This window comes from Ostrea edulis, chromosome 8 (assembly GCF_947568905.1).
Source record: "Ostrea edulis chromosome 8, xbOstEdul1.1, whole genome shotgun sequence".
Taxonomy (NCBI): domain Eukaryota; kingdom Metazoa; phylum Mollusca; class Bivalvia; order Ostreida; family Ostreidae; genus Ostrea; species Ostrea edulis.
The window spans coordinates 22376262-22394966 of record NC_079171.1 but is presented as its reverse complement, the minus strand read 5'-3'; the positions used below and the strand labels follow the sequence as shown (position 1 = coordinate 22394966).

Sequence of the window (18705 nt, the reverse complement as noted above, 5' to 3'; positions counted from 1 at the left end):
TTTCAATATATTGAAAACATTTTTCATGCCTGCTACCCGATCCCTTTCACTTTTTGTGAATAAAATTATAAATTAAGAATTTACATTTCTCACTTATACCATTTGTGCACATTTTAGTCCATAGACTATTTTGACATACCGTATCAAATGCTTGTTAAAAGTCAACGAAAGCACATAATATTTTTACCTCCTTTGCATCAAGATATTTGATAGAAAATGGAATGTCAGTACATATATGATCTAGTGTAGAATAATTTTCCCTGAAACCCGCTTGATTTTCTTCAAGTAAATTAATATAATTTGTAAAAGCTTTCACACTGTTAGAATACAAGGGAACGTTTTTTCCTAGACAACTAAGGTACTGGAGGATAATTTTTGGGCTGAGTTGGATCACTCTTGTTTTTATAAATCGGTTTCACGGTATCGATTAACCACTCGTCTGGAAGAAATCCATTATCAAAGATTATATGAAGAATCTTTTATACACTGACAAAAAAAATGATAATGTATTAGACATGTGCTCATTTACAACGAGATCGTGTCCCGTGGCTTTACCATTTTGACGTTTTCTAACAACCGCTGTTATTTCGTGTATCAACATATCATTTAATTTTACATGTTACACGCTTTTTCATTGGTTGAAAAATTATTGGAATATCGTGTCCAACGAAAAAAAAATGGCCGGAACTACTTTCTATTGGAATGTTGGGGATTCCTCTGGATGCTTCGTATTTATATATAGAAAGAGTACCGGTAATACAAGCTCTCAATTATTTTATATCAATTTTTGTGATTTTTCCGAAATGATAAAAAGGTGTTTTGTTTTCAAATAAGAGATTTTAGAGTCCAAATTTGCACACACACACACACACAGAGAGAGAGAGAGAGAGAGAGAGAGAGAGAGAGAGAGAGATTTAGGCTGTATATTATACACCTATTTACTGGCTATACAACAACTATTTCCCGAGACGTAGTTACATGTAACATACCTTATTTTATCTACTAGAATATTATTTTCGCATCAAGGTACATATGTAACTACATGTACGTGAATTTTTGTGAAATAACGTTCTCGTGAATAGATAATGTTATTATACCTCAGAATGTCTTTGTTATATAAATGTTAGGTGAATATATTTGCTATTTGTTCTGGATAATGCTAGCTGTGAAATAGTTTCTGACCTATCTGCCCTAAAGAATAGGGAAATAATCTCGAAACTATATACCGGATGCTATATTTCCCCGCGTTTTCTTTTCTGTGACGTCAAAGTCTGATAACTCTGCATGTAATTATTTTACTTCACTTTGGTATGTCTAACACAAGTAAAGTCTACTTTGGTATAATAAAACACCTATTTACTGACTATTCGGACAATAGCAAGTTTATTGTCCCCCTCGACAGCCACTGGCTGTGCCTCGGGAAATAGTTGCTGTCTTGGGGGACAATAAACTTGCTATTGTCCGAATAGTCAGTAAATAGGTGTACAATATCTATACTTAGTATTAAACAAACTATATAAACGTTATGTGTTCTTTGATTTTCTTGCCCACATAACAACCTAGACACTTTATATTCATGAATACCACATAATGCTCACCTGGTATGGCGTGTAAAACGTTGCACTATTATACTAATCTTGTTATTCATATTCGAAAACTTGTAATTTATATTCTAAAACGTATCATTCATATTCGAAAAGTTGTTATTCATATTCAATAATTTTATCATTCATATTCAAAAACGTGTTATTCTTATTCTAAAACGTGTTATACATATTCAAAAACATGTCATTCTTATTTAATAAGTTGTAATTCATATTCTAAACTTTTCATTCGCATTCAAAAACATGTGATTCGTATTCGATAATCTTATCATTCATATTCAAAAACATGTGATTCATATTCGATAATCTTATCATTCATATTCAAAAACATATTATTCATATTCGATAATCTTATCATTCATATTCAAAAACATGTGATTCATATTCGATAATTATGTTATTTATATTCGATAATCATGTCATTCATATTCGATAATTATGTTATTTATATTCGACAATCATGTCATTCATATTTGATAATTTTGTTATTCATATTCAAAAGCATGTAATTCATATTCGATAATCATGTCATTCTTATTCGATAGTCATGTCATTCTTATTCGATAATTTTTTAATTCTTATTCAATATAATTTGCATTGTGGGTAATATTACCTGTTTGTAAAGTCTCTGCTCATTGGGTACATGTATATGAAAACGAAAGTAGATTATGGTGTTACCATATCTGGACCACGTGTACGCAGCACATTCATAGGTAATGAATGTCTATTGATTGATAAACTTCAGAACTGCAAACTTTTAACAATGCTTACAAGATAAACTACATCAGTGCATGTACCGATGCCTGATATGCAGCAACTCCCGCCATTACTTACTTTCACTTTTCAAACCAATGAAAATTCAGTTTACAACCGTCTCAAATTGCGTCATATTACCCAAGAGGCAAATTATATTGAATAAGAATAAAAAGATTATCGAATAAGAATGACATAATTATCGAATATGAATTACATGCTTTTGAATATGAATAGCAAGATTATCAAATATGAATGACATGATTGTCAAATATTAACAACATAATTATCGAATATGAATGATATGATTATCGAATATGAATGATAAGATTATCGAATATGAATCACATGTTTTTGAATATGAATGAAAAGTTTAGAATATGAATAACAATTTATTGAATAAGAATGACATGTTTTTGAATATGAATAACACGTTTTAGAATAAGAATAACATGTTTTTGAATATGAATGATAAAATTATCGAATATGAATAACAACTTTTCGAATATGAATGATATGCTTTAGAATATAAATTACAAGTTTTCGAATATGAATAACAAGATTAATATAACAGTGCAACGTTTTACACGCCATAGCCCAGGAGGAGTAAGCATCCCTTATCGACCGGTCACACCTACCGTGAGCCCCACATCCCGACCAACGAAATAGATATGATAAGGCATTTACATGTACAAGATTATGGTAATAGGTTGTGGATGGATTCGCTCATGTTCGACCTACATGTGCATTTTCCCAAATAAAGATGTGTTGCAAAGTACAGTTCAACGATATTTTGATTTATGCCAGATGCCTTTTTACGTATATTGGCAAGTGTCTTTTCACAGATTGTGTCTTAATAAGCAGCATACACGGTTTGTACTTGCTTCTCCTTATTTTCATCTTTTCATTAGAGAAAACCAACAAATACTCATATTCGTAATATTTACGCAAGACATTGGGCTGTATCAAACTTTAGTTAACCTTAATTATGCAATTAACGCTTTTTTTTTTATTTGTGTCCCCTTGCAAAAAGGGGCATATTGGTTTGAACTGGTCGGTCGCTCGATATATTAAGAAGTTTTTGCTTGATAGTTAGCATGTTTCCCTTATTAGATAAATGACCTCTATCAATTTTGAGGTCAAAAGGTAAAAAATGAAAAAATTATCTTATGAACCCTTTGATGACAGACAGCAAACTTGGTACAAATGGCACCCCCTAAAGAGTAGATAACCCCCACTGGTTTTCAAGTCACTCAAACCACTTGCCAATTGTAAATGTTTGTTCAGTATCTTGAGAGATTGAACTTGTGATTGGCCTTGCCTAGTTTCATTATCATTATACACATTCACATTTAAAGTTGATCCTTCTCAATATTGCCCCCAAAAAGGGACATATATATTTCTTAATTGATTTTGTCGAATAATTTAATTTACGTAAAGGAGTTTCAAAGTTTAATGTATTTTTCTTGGTATGTCCCATGGTAGATGGAAGTGTTTTCAAGTAATGTTCACAATAAAAAAAAAATGCATGTGAAAAAAAAAGTTTCAAATCGAGGTCTGGGACAAATTAGACTGTCAGTGACCTATATTTCCAACATTTACTAATAAATGTCTTTTTTTTTTTTTTATCTCACAATGATATTGGAACTGGCGACCTGCAGTTTAAACTCCTGTAGCAGTGCACATGTACCATTCAATTTGCCAATTAAGACTAAGGTTTGTAATCAAACTACACAACCATTAAAATTTCCATTTGACATCTTTTCTTACCTAGATAGAGTCGGTAGCCACGTGACGTGTTTTATCCAATGACAGTGCAACATCTAGTCTGAGTCAGAATAAATTATAATTTCTGAGCACAGGTGATGCTACAATATTCAATTATAAGTGCACTACACAATTACCGCAGTGTTACTGGTATAGTGATAAACTTTTGCCAGTATCAGTGATCGACGGATTTATACGGAGTTAACAGAGGCGGATGAAAGTCGCATCCCCATTGAACATTTTCTAGATCCTCTTATGAATAAGTTCCTGGATTCCCCCCCCCCCCCCCAAATGTTATTTTAAAAATGTTATTTTGCGTCATTTTGGAATCTGCAGGTTAACTTTGGTTTTGGCGGATTTAATTCCAATCCCCTTTGAATTTCTTTTTAGTGACGGGGGTGGGGGGGGGGGGGGGTGGGATCCCGAGTATTGACAACAAAAAACACACATAATGATAAATGATTTTTTATTAACATGAAGATGAATATAACTTAATGAAGACATATGCCCCGCCCAATCTTCCTGGCCGCTCATGTTTACACTGAAAAGAAGAAAAAGAAACGTACCCATTAATTGATTTCCTTACAACGATCAATGATTGTGTTGATAACTTATGTATATTTCAGCGCAAGCGACAGTAAAGAACATTGAAGTGCAATATTTATAACCATATATAGCTGTCCCTGTTAAAATCAAATATCTAAATATTTGTGGATTTGTCATATTTTTCTCAATTCATATTAGCAACTTATTAATGCAAATTAGACAATAAATATTCCAAGTATTAAAGGATAGTTTTCGCTTTTTGTAACGAAATTATCAACATAAGAATTTTTTTTTATCATAGAAAATTATTTTAAAGATAAACATTTTCAATTGATTTCATTCAATTCATGTTAAGCTGAGTATTTTACCTCTCTTTTTCCATTTTCTATAATTTTGACGAGACAATGAATCAAAATTTAGCATGTCCATATATCATAATGTGATCCGAACCACTCCAACCTTGAGCGCCCCCTGGCACCCATTGTGTGAGCTTTAGCAAAGACGATTTAGGGCGATCGGGTTGGATGCATTGTCCGATTCAAGAAATGAAAAATTTTGTGGTAAATATATAGGTCATCGTAACACAATTGTACAGTACAGCAGTACTATTGAGATCAAAGGACTACCACTATCCGCTGAGTAAGAATACATGTACTTTCGTACTATCGTCTAAGCTTACATGGTTTTGTCCATTCAGAAATATTTGAGCGAAAAAATTGTAAAGGAACCACAGTTTTGTCCATATCTTTAATGATGTGCATTATTTTTACTTTGCATTAAGATAGTTTATATTAATGCCTTTTTTATCATAAGAGAGGGTCCTTAAAGATTACCCTTTTTGAGGGGCGCTTGTCCAGCTCCACCGGCTACAATGGCACCTAGACCGTTATCTAATGAATCGAACCCATTACCTCCGGCGAAATGTCCATTGCTGAAACCGTTATCAAAACCTCCATGACCGTTATCCCATCCGTTGCCTCCGAAAGGAGCTACATAGAAAGAAGGGTTAATGGTTAAACATATATAAATGGAAGCCATTTGGATTTATATATATCAACGAACATTTAAAATCTTAAGGCCCGGTCACACAGCATTCCATGTCTAAATCACGTACAAAAAGTTATGAAAATCTGGTGGACGTGGTCGTAAGTGGTAATTTTTGGTCAATTTTGGCTTGACCGTGCTTTGTACAGGGTATGGCTGTCGGCGGCTGTTCCACTGCTGAAGCACTGCCTAAGCACGGCTAACCACGTCTACGTACGCGGAAAAATCCACTTGTCAGTGATAAGCCGCAAAACACACGCTATTTCCCTTGATACCAACGCGTAACACCCGTCCGATGACCGTGCTCTGCCCGTGACAGACCGCTAAACTTTCGCGTCTTACTGCGTCTCCCCAAGTTTTAATCACTGCCGGAACACGGATTATCACGTTTGTTTCATGTGTGTTGCACGTCTTTACCACGTGTACCGCCCATGGTTGTCCGCGGGCTAAACGTTTGAGCAGTTCAAAACTTTTTGCCGCGTCCGACGCCGTTCCGATTTCTCCCCGCGTCCTGCCACGTCTATAAATCGACTGTAGCTCGTCTTAAACTCGACATCAACGCGAACAACATCGTCTGTTTCACGGGAGACCACTTTTTGACGGGTTTTGGTCGTGATTAAGCCGTAAAGCGCTGTGTGACCGGGCCTTTACGTTATATATATGTACGTATGTTCCTCACTATGATACAGTGTATATCATAAATCGATCATTTTCTTTTACAGTTTAAAAAAAAAATCTTTTTTTTTACTTTTCAAGAAAGTTTTTTTTATCTTTCACAGTTTCAAAATGGTTTTTTTATCTCTCACAGTTCAAGAAAGTTCTTTTTTTCACAGTTCAAAAAAATCTTTTTTCACAGTTTAACAAAGTTATTTTTCCCTCCGGGTAAAAACGTTCTTTTTTTTCACAGTTTAAAATGAAGTCTAACAATAAATCTTTTTTATCTTCTATTTTTCAGTTTTTACATATCACTTGCTGTTTGAAATACCGATTATGAGACATTTTATTTATCTACCTCCAGCAGAGTCTTGAACGCCTAATATAGCGACAGGTGCAACCATTGATGGATCGAATCCTCCCTCCATTCCTCCTCCGATACCAACATTATCAGCGTCAGCTGTCAACATAAAATTATTCATAATTCCTCTTTATTAAATCAAACATATCGATCATCATATTTCAGGCAATCCTATCTTTACTTCTCCACGAACAAAGAATAGGGTTTGTATTCTGTATATTTTAATCATTGACTATGTATTATTTTGGTTAGGTTCATTTGGTGCGTCGGGAATAAACTGGCAAAAACTGAGTTTGCATACATTTTCGATCTGCATACAGTAAATCAAGGTAAAGGAAGTTAGCTCCTGAGCTTCTGAGCACAGCTGCGCAGGATGCTACAACTAAGTATTAACTGGTTCAATACTGATTCCATTAGTGCAAACATATTACACATCTATCACTGAACACTATCCAGTTGAAATTTTGAATAAAAATTCAGTATTTTCGCCAATAATTTAAAAATTTGATCTCCAATCCCCACTTTTTAAAATTCCGTTTTAAATTTTAAGACAAGACCTTGTAAATGATGTTAAATTTTAGAAACTGACATTAGTCCTAATATGTCCTTTTAAGCCCTCGAATTTGTGTACCTCATGAAAATAATATCTTCTTATCATTCACATGATTTTCAGATATTGTTCATTTGAGAACAAAGAAGGCATCACTTACAGACGATTATGTTCTTTCCATTACCCATTCCACCTCCGATATGCACTGAAAGAAGAAAAGTTAGGAAAATTAATATCTAAAGACTATTGTGTCCTCGTCACTGGCTGCAATTACTGAGTCCGGTAGTACCTAATTTACCGTAAACCGTGGCTGCATGATCAGCGAAACCCTCGATTTTCATGAATATTCATGAAATGGCATAATTATTAATTGACCAATTACAGTCACGATGACAGATTTTGATATTTTAACGACTGCATCCACAAGTAGAATGTGTAGTGTTTGTACCAGACAAAAGAAGCTTACAGATCACTCTTTTAGAACCAAGTCAAATGCATGTCTTAAATGAAATCCGCCTTAACAACATAGCCCATACTTGCAATTTGTATCAATAAACTCATCTTGAATGTCAGTTTTTCCCAATCGGCAATACTCGGGTTATTCCGCTAAGAGTCGCGCATTGATCTCCGAGTGGTTTTTTTTTATCCTCCAATAAAAAAAAATATATGGGGTCTCCCCAACTGGTTGATACAGGAACATGAATATTCATAGAGACAAGGGCAAACACGGCTGTGACGTAGTGTGAACTTTACGACCTGTGCTATTTTCGCAACGATATACGATTATCTCCCGTTTTTAATCCCCCAAGCGTTGTTTTTCTACATGGATTAAGAAGTACATTCAGATTCGTTCAATTTTATTTTCTCAGTTTTGAGTAATGGTGAAATGAACGCGAAATTTCCCTGTATACAACATCATATCAAGCGTATGTTAGTCCATTTTCATTTACATTTTAATATACATTTTCATCATTTTCGTTTCAATTTTTTTCAGTCTCTTTAGCAGAATTTTAATCATGAAAACAAAACATTTACTTGATTTTGAAAACTCTTTATTACGAGAACTTACCGTTATCAGCATCAGCTGAAATATTAAAAAAGGAAACAATTTCAATTAAAAAAGAAAGCCTCATCGATTGATATAAATTCATATATTTACATATAATGTTAACTAGAGCAATAAAATAAATTACAATATTATTTGATCTTAAGCGGAATAAAATTCAAATTCGTGTATTTTACATAGAACAACAGACAATAATCGGAAAAGGAAAACACGACTCGCACAGAAATGTTAGAAAACCGGTCACCATAGACATTCACAAAAACAACTAATTCAACTTTTGAAAACCATACCTTTCTGGAAGGAAGGAAGGAAAATTAACACGAACACAGGTCATTGTCCATAACGTGCAAGAACGTTTTTATTAGGAAGTACTTTCCCTATGTTTGGGAGATTATCCCACCACGCCAGAGGGATAAACACGTAAAGTGTATCAAAGGTGCAGAAAATTCAAAAGGGGTTGCAAAAGTTTGAATGCATGCTATTCAATTTCAGACATTATTATGAAGAAAAATGATTGTGATTGATAGTTTCCAAATTTGAAAAAAAGATAATTTGATGTATTTAAACTCTTGCAACAGGGTACAGAGTTTAGGGAAGTGACGTCACTTCATGCATGACATGCCGATGTGCGGCATAGGTACTTACAAATCATGACAGTATCTGGAAAAAGAAATGGTAAAGATTCTTCAGACTTTATGAGATGATATTGTTTACTTTAAAAAACTCTCACCTTTAAAAACTTACCCCCAATCGATGGTCAATACAGCTATTAATACTGGAGCCGGAGTACTTGTGGACTTACCTCATCATGAACCGGAGCCTGAACGTTGCTATGCCAAGTCTTACAAACAACGAGAGACATAAATCAGAATCTCTTGCTGTTTGAGATGGTCTATACTTTCAATAATGTGTTAGTTCAAGTACATCTCTTCGGCCTATTTCACTTTCAACCTACTTGCAACTTGATCTAATCCCATTCCAAGTCCAATGGCGTTCTTTCCTTGTCCTAATCCAAATCCAACGCCAGCATTTCCACCCAAAGCCCCACCACCCCCTCCCTGATTCCCGCCCCCAATACCTACTCCCCCACCATGAAGTCCTGAGGTGATTCCGATCCCTCCACCAGAGTCTGGTCTCCCGAACCCAGCGCCAATAGACATTCCCCCGGGGGTACCTATACCCACTCCCATTGCCCCATCTGGACCCCCTGCTCCAAGAGCTAGACCATCTCCTGGTCCGTTCCACGCACCTGCTGGGCCTCCACCTACACCTATGGCGGCGCCGTTCCCTGCACTTCCCTTTCCGATGCCATCGCCTATTCCAAAACCGAGTCCAATATTAATGTCTCCTCCTCCTCCTCCGCCGCCGCCACCACCTCCATGTCCTTTATCCACCACTCCTGCAGGGCCTCCTCCTAGACCCAGGTTGATATCATGTCCTCCCATATCGCCTGGTCCTCCAAAATCTAGCCCGCCAGGACCGCCAAATCCGAAATCAGGACCTCCCGGTCCAAAATCGCCATGCCCTCCACCAAGATCAAAATTGCCTCCTGGACCGTCAATAAAACCTATGTCCACACCTGGCAATTGAATGCCTGGTTTACCTGGAGGAAACAGAATGAGCACATGCTCATACCTCAAGCCTTAAGATTTTATTGTCGCATCTATTCCGCTGCATCTATAGCAATGTTCGAAATGGAAAAAATCTTTGCGAAGATATTTTTCTCCGTTTGGGCGCCAGCATAGTTTGTTAGAGCTTGAAGCAAGTGTATTCTCTAAATATCCACACAGCAGCGTCAACTAAAGGATACTACACACCGCTACAACTTACCTTTGTATTATAACGAACATGCACTCAAAAGCTAAATGGAAGATGGCCGTTAGATTGGGAGAATTATGAAATGGTATTTACATCCATTGAAAATAATGAAATCAAAATATGTAATGGAAGCATTATGTTTATATCCCCGTCCACCAAGCATATTAAATAAGACAGTGTCTTTTACTAAAAGTTATTCACATAGTAACATGAGTGATATGTGAGTAGATTTGTTGTTATGTAGACTATGATACATTATAGCATGATGCACCCTTACCAAAAACGCTTGGCTGAATATGACTGTGCGCAACCGGCGCTCGTACAGCGACATCTAGTGTTAACAAAGTGCATTATTTAAGAAATGTTAGTCATAGGAAATGAATAATGGTAATAAAACTTATTTTCTTAATGTACAAATTCAATGTCAAGCATTAAGTAGAGCCAGTTAAAAATAATGTTTAACTTTCCTCACATTAAAAATAATGGCAAACGCTGTTTAGTTTTTTTTTTAGATTGATGTTCTCTGTTCGTTGTATATCAAATATTCTTTTTATTTCAATTCGCACTCACTATGAATTCGACATTTAACTTCCCCTAACACATCAACATATATGAAACGGAAACGGAAATTGTCTTTATTTGATTTAACGCCTAATTTTACACAAAGTATTCAATGGCGTTGTACATGTATAATATAAAAAGCGAAGGTATATTCTTCTCTCATTAATACATGTAGGTCTTTTTGATGCTATGATGATGGTTTTCTAGTTGGTTAGAAAGGTGTACATCTCTACATTAACTTTGTGGATACTTTAACATTAAGGTATGGTTAAATTTGCATTCGACTAAATCATATTAAAGCATAACCTGCGCATACAATTGATACAGCTTTACAAGCAGCGGAATAAACACGCGCAAAAACATAATCGTAAATTTCAAATTAGACATCTCAATGTATTTCTTCAGCTATTTTTAATATATTTATTTTGGCTTATGGATAATGAACTTTTACAATAAGCTCTAAGTGATAAAGAACCCATTCCTTATTTTGTTTTAGATTCATTACAAACAACAAACAATAAACAAACAACAAACAAATAATAAACAAACAACAAACAAACAATAACACTCACCACCTCCCGGTACAGCTAGAAAATATAAAAGAAACGATGAAATGAAAAATAAGTATTGTTAAGCCCAAATTCCAAAAGTACTTTAGATAAGGATGTAACAAACTGTCCTAACGGGACTGATACCCCCGCAGGGCACATTGGATCGTGGGAAGTAGTGAATTTGTGCTCATTGAAGAGTGAAGGGTTTTTAAAATATACTCTTAACAATGACAACATAATACCCACTTTCAAATGGGGAAAAAATTAAATGTTTAAAGATATCGATCAAAATAGCAGATGCACAATATCATTATTCATATAAGACATGAAAAAAGTTTTATGCAAATCTGCTCACTGGTGTTAGAGATGTACTCTGAACAATTTATATCTAGTGACGGGCAGTGGTTCCCGTGTATATACACCTAAGCTTCGTTTGCTGGTGTATAATGAAGGAAACTATGTATAAAACATTTCTAAGATATTTGCCATATAGACAAATTCATTAGAAGAGGAATAACTCTTACATTGATGAATTACAAGAGAGACAACTCAAACATTGATGAAAGTCATCATTGTGTCTAAATTGTTGACGTACAGGGTAAATAATACGACACAGAGTTTTTAAAAATGATCATTAAATCAGAGTATAAGGAAACTAAGGAATTTGTTATACTTACGAACTGGGATTGGTTTCTCAACTGGGACTTTGACAGGAACCTCCACCGGGACCTCCACGGGATAAGGGACCCTCACAGGGACCTCAACTTTAACTGGTCTTGGTACATGAACTGCAGAAAAAGAACGTTCACCATTACATTGAAAAGTAGATATAGTGAAACGCCGCGGGAACTCAAAGTTTGGTTCTGATATTAAATATTGTCTCCAGTTAAAGTTTATACAAGTTACTAATTTATTTAGAAATATCTTATCAGTTGTAATACATAAGTTTTCAATTAATAAGGATTGAAAAGGAGACATTATGCCTTGTTTTTGTATTTAATAACGGTATACATGTATCATAATAGATATAAATATGCTAGGGAATTACAAATCTCATTGCTATAAAAGATATGTACGTTCGATTTAATCAGTTGTGCTGTCTGATGAGAAGAAAAAGTCAACCTTCACGTGTTCTAGTTTCTACAATCAAACTGTGGTCTACATACACACATATATGTAACATTAAGAAGCCCGGCCCCCATTGCAATGGTATTTGTTTTCTGAAACCATAGACAATCTGTCGATAGTCTTTTACATATGAGCTATTGAGTTAATCTGATCAGAGCTCATGTGACAATGCATGAAAACGTTCATCTTGATATGTCAAAGTAGATGTCAGTTAAGATATCATGTATGTGTAGATGATGTGATAAATGATAAAAGCGATGAGAACGGAATGACACTAGGCCACGACTGACAGGACATTTGATATTATCAGATGACGTACGGGATAACATCTAGCATTATTACACGACTGACAAAACAACAATTGATATTATTATATGACGTACGGGATAACATCTAGCATTATTACACGACTGACAAAACAACAATTGATATTATCATATGACGTACGGGATACATGCAACACCTAGTCTATATCATACGACTGGCAGGATAACATCTAGTATTATCATATGACTTACAGGACAACATTTGGTATTATTAGATAAATGAATATCCATTTACACTATGACGTAATACACATGTATATTAAGATATTTTGTTTTATATATTATGTATTTTATACACAAACATTCTTCTTTACCTCTATAATTCTATTCAATGGTTCATTTTATTCCATACACTACCCCTTTAAAGCAGAATTTTTCAGTGTTTAGAAACATAATCATTTACTTGAATTTTCGAAGACAATTACAAAACAAAACGTTTTACTTTCACTATATAATTCGAAAAGATATAAACCCATAAACATTTACTTTCACTTCAATTACATGTATTCATTAGAAAATAAGAAGTTGATGATAAATCTGAGAAATTGCATGTATTTATCTAATTCAGTTGCTTTTGAAAATTAAATTGCAATGATTTTTCTTTTTACAAAAAATATAGTTGCTGTGAAGTAATCTTATACCATTATAGTACCAAATCAAATTGTCTGCGTATATATTACGTCATAGTGTGTATGGAAATGAGTTAAAGCTGGAAGCACACGATGAACAATTTATCATTACCTGTCTTTCTGATAACTTTCGGTACTTAAAAAGAATTTTAAAAGTTTATGAAGACAAAGATCATACAAAGTAACCAATATATATATATATATATATATATATATATATATATATATATATATATATATATATATATACATACATATATATATATATATATATATATATATATATATATATATATATATATATATATATGAGAGAGAGTTAGAGAGAGAGATCATTGATAGTACTAATACAAAGTTTATTTTCGCTGCAGTTAAATTCGCGCTGTTGTCGATATAACTACATTACGGTCACATTATTTCCTTCTTTGACAGAAGCTTTATTTTCGCGGAGCAAATTCAAACTACAGCAAAACTATTGAGTGTTCTTAATATACTTGATATCAGATTCAGATCACAATTCGCTTACCTTGTTTAACGACTTCTACCTTCCTGTATACAGGAACTGAAAATATCAATAGAAAGCAACTTTGTTATTGATCAGAGAACTTTTCAGCTACAGCGGAATGCGGAAATATTCTCCAAGAAGTTTTGCTGAGCAAATATATGTTCCAGTTCAAAATGAGATGGGATTCTCTTCATTTTCTTTTATCATTGTATTCTATTATGTCATCAAATAATACAGTGACGATGACATGTGAAATCTCAAAATGGCGGTTTGCAAAGTGATCACGCGGGTTTATTTTGAAATAGAGGCCTAATAAAAATAAAAATAAACGTTCTGCTTATCATAAAGTGATAATTTGCTGTAATTTTTGTCAGAATATAAGCATAGGTAAAATTTACTCAATATTCATACAAGTATGATGTATTTTTCCCAATCCGAACGAATATCTGAAAAACGTCAACACAACATTGTGACAAAATGATTGATTATACGGTGACATATTTAGTAGAGAGAGAGAGAGAGAGAGAGAGAGAGAGAGAGAGAGAGAGAGAGAGAGAATGAGAGAATGAGAGAGAGGGAGAGAGAGAATGAGAGAGAGAGAGAGAGAGAGAGAGAGACAGAATGAGAGAGAGAGAGAGAGAGACAGAGACAGAGAGAGAGAATGAGAGAGAGGGAGAGAGAGAAGAGAGAGAGAGAGAGAGAGAGAGAGAGAGAGAGAGAGAGAGAGAGAGAGAGAGAGAGAGAGAGAGAGAGAGAGAGAGAGAGAGAATGAGAGAGAGAGAGAGAGAGAGAGAGAGAGAGAGAGAGAGAGAGAGAGAGAGAGGGGGGGGGATCCTAACCGTTTGAAAAATGTAATGTTCTTCACAACAATTGATATACAACGTGTAGAATTTTTTTTCAAATGTTACGTTTTGATAAAATTCGTACTTCAGTACTTTTTATGAAACACAAATTTACTTCAGTGTATTTTTGATAATTGATCCTAATGAATTCTTTATTCTCATATTTCAATATCATGATTATACTATGATTAAAATTACTCATGTTTCGTGAAAAGTTATTCTGATATTACTTCGTAAAAGCCTTGAATCACATACAATCGTACATCTAAATGCAGTCAGTTTTGTTCGGGGAATTGAAAGGGTTTCAGAGAGCCAAATATGACCGATAGTGTACATAGTCCTTTATGAGAGTAAAGTCTGTTAATATGTAAATTAGACATTCCGTGAGCATTGTTATTGGAATATATAAGAACCCAAATAGCCTTTGGTCAGGAAGAAGTGCAATATCAAAAACATGTATAGATTATGGCTGAAAAACTAGATTTTTTTTCCTGAGAGCAGATTTCAGACTAGAATTTTAGAATCCGACCAAAGGTTAGAGGTTAAATTCTAGGAGAATACCTTTACGAATTATCGGTACAGGAACTAAAATAAATAAAATTTAGATGCATTTAGAGATGAATATTTGTTGTGATACTTTACGTATAGCAAACTCTTAAAGATATCTTAATACACAATATTAACAAATTTCTTTTAAAATCAAATTCGGTATTTCTATCATCATGATTTAAAATTCTTTAAACTGATAAGAAAATAGAGAAAAAATAAAGTAAATACATGAAAGTTTATTTGTAATACAATTTGCAATGAAATATTTACCTTTTTTGATGATAGGAATTCTTTTGATGATGGTTTTATAAACAGGAACACGTTTGATTATAGGAACTGGAACTGTAACAGATAAACATGCATTTGTGTATAATTTATTTCATTCAATGATTAAGGTACAATATCCACCCGGACAAGAGAGAGAACTCTTACATTACTAATGCAGCATGCAGGGAAATTCATTGAAAATATGTACTGACTTCTATAGTTCTTTGAGTTTTTCCAATAGACGATAGTACCACAAACAATAATCAGACTGACAACATAGAGGGTGTCCCAAAAGTAATTACTTTAATGTCTACCAACGGAAACATATTCAAAAAGATAATACTAGTATTCAATTCCAGTTTGAAAAGCAGGGTTATCAAATAATCATGTTTTCGTTTGATAGTACAGTAAAGCACATTTATAGCTAAGTGCTAGGGACAAACAATTTCTATTCGTTAAAAAAGTAATTTGTTATATTCCATAAGTTCATTGAAAAAATACAGGGAATGAATATCACTTCGCAGTATGCGTAAAATTCAATATAAGTGTGTTCTCTGTAACCGTGTTTTACTGTAAGTATGAATTCATTATAAGCGTGTTCTCTGTAACCGTGTTTTACTGTAAATGTGAATTCATTATAAGCGTGTTCATTGTAACCGTGTTTTACTGTAAGGGTGAGTTCATTGTAAACGTGTTCTCTGTAACCGTGTTTTACTGTATTTCCTTAATCCAAATAAAAAGTCAGGCTTATAATGGATTGAAGTCAAAGAACTGAGGGATTTAGGACAGTAAAGATGTATGATATCTGTCAACAATAGCTGGATTAAGCGTGACATTCTAAACTCTAAATGTTGAACGTAGTACGAACATTCAACGCTATCATAATGACATCAAGCATTACCGGTGTAAATATTGCGCATGACGTTATTTTGAAACAACTGCTCAGTAAAAACTATTTGTTCTATTCTGGTCATTAAATCTATCATCCATTACTATGTTTGTATTTTATCCGTTCACTTGATTTCTATTATCAGGAGTAATTAATTCTGAACTGCAGGTATATCATACATTGTAAATAAGCTGTAAAATACGCGTGCTCAATGTATATTTAGAATAATACATATTTCTACGTCTATTTCTATTTATATCTGTGTCATTACGAGTATACACGTGAGTTATTGATTGTACATAAAATGTATTTGTGCCATTTTACCCTTCTTTATGATGGTCTTTGGTACATAGTATCTTTTAACATATCCTGCAAAGAAAAATTGTATATAATCCGATGTTCTTTTTTTTAAAAAAACAAAATCTAGAACAAAAAATCAATACCATGACCCCGACTACAGGAAAATGTTAAATTTACATAAAAGTATCAAAAATGAACAAAATAATGCTGTAAAACTTTACATATTTGAATTTCAATGTTGAATTAATTTTCAAGCGATGCTGACGTAGTATAAGTGATGAATAATGCATTAAATATTCGATGTACATGAATAATTCATTAGATGTTTAAGTCAATTCTCAAATAGAAGGAAAATACACTCACCGAAAGATGGTCTTTTGTACATATACCTTGACATGTACCCTTTGAAATGAAAAATAGAATTTACATATCAATTGAGTGATATTGATATTACAGAGATACATGTAATTTAAAATCATCTAAAGAGAAACAAAGCGAGGACACACACAATGACCAATTGTGTAAATCGCTTGAACTGAATGTCAGTTTTTCTGCGGTGTGCCTTTTTCATTCTTTATTAATTGTCATATCGACTTCATACTTCGGATGCTGTTCTTCGTAATTGTTCTTCTGCTACCTCTTAAACGTATTACTATTATGTTTATTTATGCATACAGTGTATATTATGTTCCCCTCTGGTATCTAAGAAAGCTGCATTGTTCCAACCTCTGGTTTGAGCGAATAAATTGAATTGAATAGTATTGGATTCCGTAGTTATTGTTTAACACTATTATCATCCTCATCATAATCGTTATCATTATTATTAAGAAATGAGTAACAAAATGAAATTGGGTCGTCACGAGAGCAAATGCAGTGCATCCGGGTACTTTATGTCTGAAGGTTGTTCGTCGTCTTTCTGTTAGTATAGGTTGGACTGTTTGAAGAATTTCGCGACGAACATGCAGAAACTGGTGTGTCGAAACTAGCTAATTCATTGATATATCCTGGTCGTGAGTTTTCACGAAGACCTGGTAGATATCGGTGCATAAATATGACTTCTCTTTGACCTTCAGATTGATTGATTGAATATTGTTTAACGTCCCTCTCGAGAATATTTCACTCATATGGAGACGTCACCACTGCCGGTGAAGGGCTGCAAAATTTCGGCCTATGCTCGGCGCCCATGGCCCTCGAGCAGGGAGGGATCTTTATCGCGCCAAACCCGCTGAGACACGGGACCTCGGTTTTTGCGGTCTCATCCGAAGGACCGCCCCATTTAGTCGCCTTCTACGACAAGCAAGGGGTACTGAGGACCTATTCTAACCCGGATCGACCTTCAGATACTTCATTGTAAATTGAAGATGTTTAGAACTCAGCAGGTTATACAACAAATACCTTGATGTCGTCCCGTCTTAAATTCGACCTCCTGAACAATTTCTTCCTTCTTTATTGTCATAAGTAAGTCCGAATTTTGCCAAGACTTTTATTGTTCCTTTCAGGGTGATGACAAAATGGGCGAAAATAAAACTGGGACGAATGTATTGACTCATTGTTATTAGATTTGTTAACAGTCATTACCTTTACATTGTAAGTATGCATGGTCGCCCATGAGTATGAAAGTCTTAAGAAAATTTTCCAAAGTAATTTATATCATATAGGTTAATGGGAAATTACAAAATCGAAGATGAGACTGGCGGATTAGGTACATATATGTACCTACTACATGTAATAAAAAGGATACAATTGACTTTGATCTTTTTGCACTTAAAATTTAACATGTAGTCGATTTTGATAATAATGCTTTAATATTATAAGTACAAAATGTAGCCGCAGTATAATAAAATTTACTGACTCTACATCATAACAATAAGTAAAAGCCTATCCTTTTCTGATGTAAAAACATTTATGTAATGATATTTCTTTTATATCATTTTACATCAGGTGGGACATTTTTGCAATTGAAGCATTACAAGTTTTTAAACATGAAAACTATAT

General features: G+C 34.1%; 1 protein-coding gene across 1 annotated transcript; it reads right to left on the bottom strand.

The window, feature by feature from the left end:
- Positions 1–5492: 5492 nt before the first annotated feature.
- On the bottom strand, positions 5493–18166 carry LOC125662932 (uncharacterized). Its single transcript, XM_048895272.2, has 14 exons — positions 18106–18166; positions 16735–16779; positions 15525–15596; positions 15267–15290; positions 13885–13920; positions 13471–13494; positions 11953–12063; positions 11297–11311; positions 9301–9948; positions 8991–9005; positions 8349–8363; positions 7440–7484; positions 6727–6828; positions 5493–5659 (listed from the first exon to the last, which is right to left on the bottom strand). The coding sequence occupies exons 1-14, from the start codon at positions 18164–18166 to the stop codon at positions 5493–5495; spliced, it is 1380 nt and encodes a 459-aa protein (XP_048751229.1).
- Between the last annotated feature and the right edge of the window lie 539 nt (positions 18167–18705).